General features: G+C 54.1%; 1 protein-coding gene across 1 annotated transcript; it reads right to left on the reverse strand.

Annotated features, from left to right (window-relative positions):
* Positions 1-7,349: 7,349 nt before the first annotated feature.
* Positions 7,350-10,058, reverse strand: HOXD4 (homeobox D4). The gene is made up of 2 exons (XM_039250134.1): positions 8,490-10,058; positions 7,350-7,967 (listed from the first exon to the last, which is right to left on the reverse strand). The coding sequence occupies exons 1-2, from the start codon at positions 8,923-8,925 to the stop codon at positions 7,633-7,635; spliced, it is 771 nt and encodes a 256-aa protein (XP_039106065.1). The 5' UTR covers positions 8,926-10,058; the 3' UTR covers positions 7,350-7,632.
* Between the last annotated feature and the right edge of the window lie 880 nt (positions 10,059-10,938).

Genomic DNA, 10,938 nt, shown 5'->3' on the forward strand with positions numbered 1-10,938 from the left:
TTCACGTGACCCCAAGGGAAGATTGTACTGATTGAGGCTGAAACTTTCACGCCATCCAGCCCCGGAGCGCAGCCAGGCCTGGGGGCGAGGAGGAGGGGCGGGAAGCGTGGGATCCGGGCCCCTTCCCCGGAGCAGACATGAGTGGGTATGGAGCGCAAAGAAAGCCCCCATCTCGCAGCTCGAGTCCAACCCAGCCCCAGTCCGGCCACCGGCAGTAGGATGAGGGGCGCTGAGAGTCTCACCCCCACGACCTCTGACCCTGGCCCAGCCTTCCACCGGACCAGCCCGCGGATTGGAAATTTTAGAGGCTGCCTCTCAGAGGCGTCTCCGGAGGTGGCTAGGGAGCGTCGGAGACCCAGGGTTCCTTCTCTTAGTTCCCCGGTCGAGCCCGATACCTCGCATCTGCACGCACCCGGGCCAGGCTCCGCCTCGGCAGACCGGCTGCTCTCCCCCCTCCCCGGTCGAGGCAAATAGTTGTGGCACAGCGCAGGATCCGGCCCTAAGGTGGGTGACTCCAGCTGCCAGACCAGGCCTGTCACCCCGGAGAAACCCCACCCCACGCCCATCCCGCTGGGTCTCTGGCTTGTTCCGCGGACGCAGCAGACAAGCCTCCACTCCTCAGAGCCAGAAAAGGCGCATAAGCAGCCGGCCGGACCCGTAGCGGTGTCCCCGCTCTGCGACTCGCGCGCCGCACTCGGGCTCTGCGCGGCCTGGAGCCGCCGGGCCGCCGAGACTGCGCGCCTGCGACCCCGGGCAGGGCCCGCGGAATCCGCAGGCCCGGCGACTGTCAGGCCGCGGCTTCCCGCTTCCTGCGGCGCCTCCAAGAAGGCGAGGAGGCTGAGAATCAGTCCTCGCCGGGCTTATTCGGGAGTCATGGGAGCTGCTGTTTTAGAAACATTACATCGGGACCTGTTCCCAGCACTCTCCGAGTGGTCAGGCGGGATTTACGGTAACAATTCTGCGTGTGAGAAAGAGTTAAGCTCCCAGCCGGGGTGAGCGACCGCTTCCAGGTCCCCGCCTGCCGCAAGTCCCCCAGGTCGCCTCCCATCCCGCGCCCTGCGGAAGTCTCCACCCCACCCCCAGGTCTCCTTTTCCTGGCCAGTTCTGCCTCCCGACGGCATCGGGCACGGAGCAGATGCCCTGTCGCCGCTTGTGAGGTCTCTCCGACCGACGAAGGCGAATGTGCTCTGCAGCCCCAGAAGAGCCTGGGAGAAGGGGGTAAAGTCCTCCTCATCCCCACTGCAGACGCACAGGAAGTCCCGGAGGACAGGTCACAGGCTGCTTCGAGCCCTCAGACCTGCCGGGGAGCTCCTCCTTTTGTTCACCTGGACGGGCCTGCCTGGAGGCCCACTCGGGACGCCTCTCGGAGCCGGACCGTGGGTGCCCCCAGTTCACCCCCATCGGAGTATCCCGCCCCCTTAGCCTCCCGCCAGGGGCCGAGCAACGCGCCCGCAGCAAGTGTTAATCTCCTGCCAAAGAGGGGGGCCGCTTTGCGGGAATTTGTCTCCAGGAAAGGATCTAAGCCTTCTTCAATCGGAGCATATGTTCATAGAGCAATAAACCGGAAAGATTTACAGTCCTCGCCCGGCCCCCAACAGCCTCGCACCCTTTCAGGAATTACTTACGATGATTTATCACATCAACCCGGGCAATTGTCACACTGATAAAATAGCCCGGGCCGGTGCCCGCCAAGCCCGGGACTTGGGAGGCTGTGGGCTGCCGGGCTGCCAGCGGGGCTGGGGAGGCTTTTTGTGGGTTCCCTCTCTGGGCCTACCAGGGGATGGGGAGGTGGGTTGGGGTGGGTGGGGTTGGGGTGGGAGGGGAGCCAACTCTCATTGAGAAAAACGCAAGCAGCTCAAAGAAAGCACCCGGAATCTGCGTCGGAGTCACTTGCAAGGCACATAAACATTTGTCATCTTTGAATAATTGAATTAATGTATTATTGTTTGAATGTATAATTCATAACGGAGGAAACTTTGTCTCTGTCCTGACGGGGAAATATACACACACCAAAAAAGAAGTCAAAACATACACACAGTCCCACAACCACCACCAAACGCAGCCAGCCCCAGCTAGCGGAAATCATCCTCAAAGCCAACGACAGGGAAGGAGGCGAGTAAAGAGGCTCTCCTCCCGGCACCGGCCCTGAGTTTCAGGCTGAAGGAGGAGAATGCCTGCTGCCGCCTCCACCCGGATCGCGGCAAGCCGGGGGTGGGGTGGCGTGGGGTGGGAGCGGAGTGGCGAGTGGGACCTCGAATCTCCTCGGAGTGTGGGAGAAGAAAGGCTGCGACGGGAGGCGAGCGGACAGACAGCTTTTGCACCTCTCCGGGCGCCTCTCGCACATCCCTGCCCCAGGCTCCCCATTCGCCCCAGGGTCTCCCACCCTGGCGGCAGGGACTTCTAACCCGCGCCTTTATTTTACAACTTGCCCCCAAATTAAAACGACAAAAATAAAGGGGAAGAAGGAGAAACTCCTTGCTGGGGTGACAGAAACAGCAGCGCTTGGGTGGGAAAGGAGGGGAGTGGGAGAAGAAACTCGGAAATCATTATCTGTTGGTTAAAACCTGCCTGGGGTAAAATTTCAACTCGATTTTATAGCCTTCTATTATGACGCAAAGAAAAAATTTACGACCCTCGCTTGAAAAGAGGGCCAGGGCCTTTTCTCACCGGTTTAAGAATAGGCAGCAGATGCCGTGACAGCGACCATTGTTCCCGGTAGACACAGGCGACCGGGCAACCTCGGCCCCGCGTGCGCCAGGCGCGTCCCCCAGCCGGGCGGGTTTTTTTTTTTTTTTTTTTTTTTACAACTCCTGTTGTTTCCGAGCAGCCCGCGCACCCTCGCCCCTCGCCCCCTCGCCCCTCGCCCACCCCACATGCTCACACACACCCTCTCTCTCGCTCACATCCACACACTCGGCCGCTCTCGGTAATTTTTCATAAGTGCAAAGCTTTGCTGAACCAAAGGTCACCATCCAAGCCACTAACAACTTCTCGCCGGCGCGCGGTTCCAAATCAGGAAGCAAAGGGAACTATTTGTCAGCGGCCCTGACAGCTAAGTTCATTAAGGATTTAAATCCGAAGAAATAAAAGTCGCCAAAATATTTACCTGCTGGCCGCACTCCCGCGCCCGCCACTGGGGGCCGGGGGTGGAGGGCTGGGGGCGCCGCGCAGCCCCCCTCGGCGGGTGATATTCTTGGGATCCCTGCACTTTCCAAGTCGGAGAGAGCCCTTTGCGTGGCAGATTAATGACGACTCCGTGTTTCTTAAGGGACGTGCTGAATTAATTATTTCGCCAATCACGTGGTCGGGACTTGTAGAAATCTATTCTTATCATCTTCCTCGCACTTTGAAAATTCTCCGGGTTATGAAAGGCCCTCCCCCGGCTGCCGGCGAGCCCCGGCCGCCCAGCCAGGCGCGGGGGGCAGGGAGGGCTCCCCAACATGGCGGGCGGGCGGGAAGCGCCTTCTGCCGAGGGTCCCGATTTACTGTACTGTATGTACTCAAGCGGGCTCGGCTATGGACTCGCTTCTTCCTCGTCCCTGCCCGTGATTCAATACACACAGCGGTATTGATGTATTGGTGGGCACAGGAGGAGCCATTAACCAGAAGACGGGCAGAGGACAATCATAAAATGTGTCTGAATATTTAAACTTCTGTCTGCGCACTTATAAATACACATGTCCACGCGTCTGAGGCGAGCCCTTCCATATATTAAGGACACATGTCTGATTTTATGCATTCTGCTCATTTCCTGTCGCGAGCACACCCCCACCCCCCCCCTCCAGCTAGTTTGGGACTCCTGTCTTGGTCCACTCTCCAAGGCGAGGCAAAGAGGAGAAAAAGCCTTTGGGGGGTGGGGGGAAGCGCAGGCCACTTTTTATAGTGGAGAGTATTATTGTAGTCTGGAGGGCGGAGGGGGCTCTGGGCGAGGAGGGGCAGGTGCTGGAGACCCCAGTGGGACGGACTAGCACAGGAAAAGTAGGAGTCCAAGACTGGAGGCCAGAGGGTCTGGTCCGAGCAGCCACTGGCCAGTCTTAGCTTGGCCCAGAACCCAGCACTCTCCCAGAGTTGGGGGACAGGGAGGTCTCTCACCCACCACAAGACAAAGAGAGATTGAGAGGGTCTGGAGCTAACCAGGGCCAGGCAGAAAGCCAACCTGGAGCCTCCTGTTAGCCTGGGAAGTTACTTATTTTTCTTCCAAAAAATAATGCCCTGCAGCCTGAATCCAACGTTAGGCTTCCCAATACTCACAAAACATGGTGGCCAAATTGGGACTGTGTATGTGTGGGGGAGAGGTTAATGACAGATTTGCTAACCCTTACACACTGTAACTTTCACATGTCAGGCACAATGCAGAAAATAATAAATTGTTTATACTGAATGTTAGCTTTTAGAAGACTTAATGAAGAATGCTTCTTTGGAGGCAACAAACAGGATGGAAGTATCGCTACACCTTTTATTATTTCAAATATAGATCAATGAGTTACATCAAAACTACAGGCAACAATTAGTATAAATAATACTTTAATCAGTGGCAGCAGAACATTGGTCAATTCTATTAAAAAAGGATCCTGTGTGAACAGACACCATGGGGCTGACAGACAATGTCATCTCCCAACAAAAGGCTGCAGTGGACAAAGTGAGATGGGGGTCTGAGGAGCAGTGTCCTCAGTAAACACTTCACTCCTCCCCAGTCACGACCCCAACACAGCTTTAAAAAAAAAAAAAAAAAAAAAGCACCACCACCAAAACAAACACTTCTGGCTCATATTTGGGGGAACAAACTGGAAACAAATGAAAGCAAATGGGCACTGAGCCTTTCCACATCTAGGGTTCCCCAGAGTATGTTCCCAGATGGAAACTCATTTCCTTCCTTGCCCTAGGTGGTTTTGGGAAGGGGGGGGGGGCGCTGCTTCTTCCCTGCCCCACTCCTGTGGGCCCAAATGGATGCTGGGGTCCGATTGGGACCACAGGGTTGAGGACTGTCCCCAGGGCCATCCAAGCTCCATTAACATTTCAAAAGACAATCCCTGGAAGCTGAGGGGAACTGAGATTTATAAACAAAGAAGCTGTTTCTCTGATTAAGTTAGTTACTTTTCAAAGTAGTGAAGCTATGTTTGAGAAGGAGCATGGGTTTTCTTCATCAAAACATGCCTCTTGGCTTTCCTCCGGGACATGGGTGAAGTCAGTTAAGTAGTTTTGGCATTTGGTCTGAAGCTGGGGTGAATAACCTGAACTTCTGGGAATGGGGGAATCTATCTAATAATCTTTATAATATATATGTAGTTGGGTGTTGTGAAAATATATACTTTTCCCCCTCCCAAGGAGAAGGTTCACTATATTCACAGATTTGGGCTTTAGGAAAGAATCTCAGCAACTTTCCAACTTGCCTAACGATAGCGGCTCTTTTCAAATGCTACATCCAAAGACTGCTCTCCGTGTTAGAGGGGGGGAAAAAAAGAAGAGAAGGGTAGTTAGAGTCCAAAAGGTTAAGGGTTTAGAGGTCAGTCCTCCCGGCTGAAATACAGCTAATCGAATAGAAAATTTGTCCTCTGGATGAACCTGATTCTGTAATTTAGCCGAACTTCAGTAAAATACCTTTTCAGCTTCTCAACGTGAGGGCGTCAGAAAAAAGACGTCTTGACTATGTATGAACTCTTTGCTTTTTGTCATAGAAACAATGATGCGAATAATGCAGGAATATCCATCTTTAATATCCCGACGTGGCGATATTCAAGTATTGCCATGTGCAAGTCTGAGAGCCAGGCTCACCCCAAGGAGGAACAAAGAGCTGTCCCCAGGGTCTAATACAAAAGACCAAGGCTTGGAAGATACTTTAGAGAAGTGGAATTTCAGCCTAGGGACTCCACTGAATACCTGCTCTCAGCTCTCAGGGGACACCAAAGAACATGCGTGTAGAAAAAGTATTTTTCTTTTTCTCCTTCCACTTAAAAATATTTTAAAAATTATCTCTGAACTTCCTAAAGCATTCTGAAACACTGGGGGGAAAAAAGAGCTCCAATTCTTAACCTCTCTTTCAAGCTCATCCTTTTTCTCTCCTCTCTTTTGTCACTTTTTGGTGGCTACAACCAGGGCTTTCTTTTTGGAGCCCACAGCTTTGGCGTTTAAACTCCCAAAGTCTGTTTCTGAGCTCTGGCCATTACCTTTGACTCCTTCCCCCCTTATCCTTAAGGGTCAGCATTTCAGAAAAATGAGCTTTGAATCCTTCTCAGGCAAGGCATAAGAAAAATGACTGAAGAACATCACTCCTGTTGTTTGAGAGTGAATGTTTTGAAACCACTATTCTTAGGACAAGGAGGAGGGCCTGAAACTTTTATACTTTTACAATCTCTGCTTCTAATTAATGGGTTGAGAAAAACTTCCTTACATTTGTTTAAAAAATAAAACTAAAAAACTTCAGGGGAAAAAAATCCTAAGACCAACTTTTGTGGGCTTCTAGATTCAATTAGTTTTCTTTTTCTTTTTTAAAGCAAGACTGCCCCACCTTCCCACTTTCTCCCCACTACATAACCCCTCTCCCAGAGAAGCCATACACCAATTCCTATAAAATACTGCTATATGGGTTATTTGGGATCCAGCATTTGGAATCCAGTTGGAACAGAAAATTCAGTCATTATCTAATGACCCAGAACATAGAGGTTTTGTTTTCTTTCCCCAGAAGGAAAATGTTGGACCATTTGTTTCTTTCTCTTTTCCCTTTCCTTTAATCACCCAGAACTAGTTGTAAGCATAGTGCTGAAAAAAGCACATGTGGAAATATATTTTCAAGAACTCAACTTTGAGTGGACCCTTTGCTTCCCTCTAAAAGGGTTAAGGGCCCCCTACACACATTTCCGGGGAGTGGGGAGAGGGTGGAGTTCAAAATGCCAGTTAGAGCCAGAAGTTAGTCCATACATCTCTGATTCTTCTCCCTGAAACTCTGCCCCTTTCACCGTCTTAAGATTTTTGGCATTAAGATGTCAGTTATTTCTGTCCCCCATCCCCCAACAAATAAATATTTAAGCAAATATAATCTAAACATAAAATAACCCGTTTCCACTTCCTTCTCAGACTCATTTCTTTGGGCATGGGGCCACTGGGAGCAAAATATTTTTTTTTTTTTCACACCGGAAATTATACAGACAACCCAGAAAGTTCAGAAATCCTGGCCCAGCTTTCCTGCTTCTACTGAAAGCACCTAGCACAGGGGTGGCCAACCTTCTGCCTCAACTCCCCCACATTATTTAACCACCAAGATCCCTGGAGGGGTGGGGTGGGGGAGGATGTTCCAATTCGCCCTGGGATAAAGCATCCAACCTTCATTTGCAAATTCAAAATCCAACAGCAGAGATTTTCATGAGTTTAATGACTCGCCAAGGTTTATGTTCTCAGTAGCTCCTGCCATATGATTATATACTTAGAGAGAGAATCCCGCCCCCCTCCCACCCCCATCTCGCTTCAGGGAGGGGGCTGCCCTCGGGCAGGATGCTAATCTAGTCCGAGGGCGGCCTGCAATCCCGGGTCCACCCCACAGTACCTTAGAGCCCTGGGAGGTGACAGCAAGCCCGGCCTGCCCCCGCAGCTTCGGCTCAGCCGGGAGCGCAGGGAGGAATGGGCCCAGGGTCCCCACTTCTATAAGGTCGTCAGGTCCGTGTGGTGGTCCTTGGCCAGCTGCTGCAAATGCTGGCCGGGGGCCGCTGAGGAGGAGCAGGAGGAGGAAGAGGAGGAGGAGGAGGACCTGCCTTTGGTGTTGGGCAGCTTGTGGTCTTTTTTCCACTTCATCCTCCGGTTCTGGAACCAGATCTTGATCTGGCGCTCAGAGAGACACAGGGTGTGAGCAATTTCAATCCGACGGCGCCGGGTCAGATACCTGTTAAAATGAAATTCTTTTTCCAGTTCTAGGACTTGCTGCCGTGTGTAGGCCGTCCGAGACCGCTTGGGCTCCCCGCCAGTGTAGTTGGGGTTCACTGCGAGACAAAACAGCACGGTCAGGTCAGCGCCCAGCCCCACGTTAGGCCCCCTCGCCACTGCCGCTCACTTCCCGGCGTGCCCGCGGCCGCGGCCCTCCCCGCGCACTCCCAGCCCGCTGCCTTCCTCCCTCCCCACCCGGCTCACTCCCACCCACCCACTCCCCTAGGCCGCCGGGGCGGGGATCCCCTTCTGGGCTCCCGTCTTCCCAGGCCCACCGAGAGCTCCGGAATCCCCTAGCCTTTTGGAAATCCGCCCCCCTCTCCTCTACCAGGTTCCGTGCGCTCTGAAAATGGAGTCCTCCCCCACCCCACCCCCATCTCCACCCCCTTTTTCGCCCACAGCCAAGCAGCCGGCCACATGGTCCGGGCCTGCTCCCTCAGCTATAAAAATTTATGGAGAGAGTAATTGCGGCGCCCATTGAAGCCCCCCCCCCAGCCCCCACCCACTCGCACCCCCTCTCAGGGGCCCAGGCCTTCAGGCTGGGGTGGGGACTGAGAGGTCGCTGGGCCTTGCCTTACCCGAATTCACGTGCACCTTCTTCATCCAGGGGTAGACTACAGCGGGCTGCTTGAGTGCCGTCCCGGGGGGCGGCTGCTTGGGGCCGCCCGGCTGGCTGCAGGCCCTGGTGCTGGGCAGGGGTGCGGGCGGCGGCGCCGGGGGCGCGGGGCACGGCTCTCCTGGGGCTCCGTAGTGGCCACCGGGGCCGCCGGGTTCTTGCCCGTGACCCCGCGTGGGTAGCGCCGAGCCGGGCCCGGGCCCGCCGCCTCCGAAGGTCTGCTCACCGAAGTCGGGCCGTGGGTAGAGCCCCGGGGGCTGGAAGTCTGCACCCTGCACGCCACCGCTGTAGTAGTCGGCGCCCTGCTCGCCTAGGTAGCTGCCCTGCAAATATTCCTCGCACGGAGGGAACTTGGGGTCCACATACTTGGAGTTCACCATATACGAACTCATGGCCATTAATTTCAGAAGGTAGAAAATACTAATTTTTCTCGTGTTGTCTTTTTTTCTCCTTCCATAGGGCCCTCCTACTTGCTGTCAACTGAATAAAGTTGGCGGCCATGTGACCAAGCCAGCCAATAGCGAGGAAGCGAGTTTATCACCGGGTTGGTGAGCATCTCATAATTTTCACAAATTTAACTACATAACATACGTGTAATCAAGTGCCTCGCCATGGCACATTTGAGGGCCTCTGCCAGATGTTAATGTAGTTCTCCAATTCCCGGCACCCTCATCCCTGGCAGGTAGTCCCGGCTTTTGTCTGCCACTGACTTTGTTAACCTCCAGTGTCCTCTCCACTCGCCCCCGCTGAAAACAGCTCCCCAAAATGGGTACAGTTCAAGGGGGGAAGGGAACCCCAGCTCTTTCAGGCCCGATGCCAAAAGGCGGGTGGGTTAGGCAGTCTCTGAGTTGGGCAGAGTACACCAGGCAGGCAGGGCTCCCGCCCGCGGGAATGGGGACTGTGCCTTTGGGGACTGTGCCATACAAAGGCTGAGTCCTGGCTTTGTCTTCCTCAGGGTCACCCAAAAGTTACAACAGTCTGGCTGGTCCGAATCAAATCAGGCGATGAGTAATTGCCAAGCTTTCTGTGAGTGCCCAGGCTGGAGTGTTTTTAGCCAAAGTCTGTCTCACAGGTATGGCAAGGCTACCCCCCACCCAGCTCATGCAGCTGTGGGGTGGGCCTGGAAGGTGATGATGGCACCCCCACCTCACCCAGATGGGCTCCAAAGGACCCTGCACTCCCTTTTCCCACAGGGCAGTCAACGACCTGTGAGCCCCCTCACTGGGCACCCTCTGATCTCCCCTCGTGCTTCCTTGAGGGCAGAGTTGAGGCTGGGGCTACCTGGCCTTCCACCTTGCTCCCCAGTCCCCCTAAACCTAGCCCTTCGGCCCTGCATTCATGCAACCAATTAAGGGTTTACACAGGAACCTTCGTTTAAACTTGAGGGGCTTTGGGGAAAAGGCTCCCCTGTGTCACCAGGCTCAGTTCATCCTCCTGGAGTCTAAGGTAATAAAACAGAAAGGAAACCGACCCGTGCCCGGCTGCCTCTGGCCTCAGCTTCCGACTATGGCTATTTCGGAGAAACATGAAGTTTTTGCATCGACCATATATTCCCCTAGAATCGAATCTGTGACTATGTGGACACCACACAAATTCGGTTCTACAGGGTATATATAGACAACGTTACTACCTCCGGGCTCCACCTAGAGTGGGTACCCAGAAGGCTGCCAGCCCCGGCCTCTTCCTCGGAGCCATCACCGGCCCGACGCAGCCACTCGCACTCTCACAGAGGGTTCAGGTAGCTTGAAGAGCTTGGTGACAATTTGCAGCAACGAGTTCCCCATCCGTGTACCAGACCCAGAGTTACTGAGCAGCCAAGGAGACAGGACAATCCTCTTAAGAAAGAAAGAAAAGAAGAAAAAATAATCCATCCCAGAAACGGGGGGTTTATTACCTTCCTCTCTAGATCCACCCCCCCCCCTCCCCTTATCAAGTGGTATTTTCCAGAAAGGAGCAAATGCCCTTAGTGGCAGGAGAAAAGATGCAAGAGGGGAATATCCTCTGCCCATTCTTCTTCCCAATGCAGGGGCAAGCCAGGTTGGTTGACAAAGCCAGTTCCCCAAGAGGTCTTGCATTTACCTTCCCGGGCCCTGTGCCGGGCCGGTCTCTCCGTCCTGAGCTGTAGACCCTGCGGCAGGCACTCCTTGCAGGCACCAAGCTGCCCTGGGCTGGGGTCGGCGTGCTAATGGTGAAGGGCAGGGCGAGGGGTCATCCGAAATCATTTACAAACATATCACAAAGTTTCATTATTTTTGCTTTGCCGACAGCAGCACACAAGAGTACAAAAGTTCACCCGTTGCATCCGCCCCAGTGCCTCAGCGCTGTCTAGGGCTCACCCCTCGGTTTAGGGCACCGGGAACACAGACTCACTCAGGGCCGGGATGGGTTTCAGGGGCAGAAGGATGCCTGAC

Source organism: Hyaena hyaena, unplaced genomic scaffold (assembly GCF_003009895.1).
Source record: "Hyaena hyaena isolate Hyena2069 unplaced genomic scaffold, ASM300989v1 scaffold_359, whole genome shotgun sequence".
Taxonomy (NCBI): domain Eukaryota; kingdom Metazoa; phylum Chordata; class Mammalia; order Carnivora; family Hyaenidae; genus Hyaena; species Hyaena hyaena.

Excerpts from the sequence above, each read along its gene's own strand:
- HOXD4 (XM_039250134.1), bottom strand. The coding sequence starts at position 8,925 with ATGGCCATGAGTTCGTATATGGTGAACTCCAAGTATGTGGACCCCAAG. Across the intron at positions 7,968-8,489 it reads GAAGGTGCACGTGAATTCGG|TGAACCCCAACTACACTGGC; the intron begins GTAAGGCAAGGC and ends TTTGTCTCGCAG.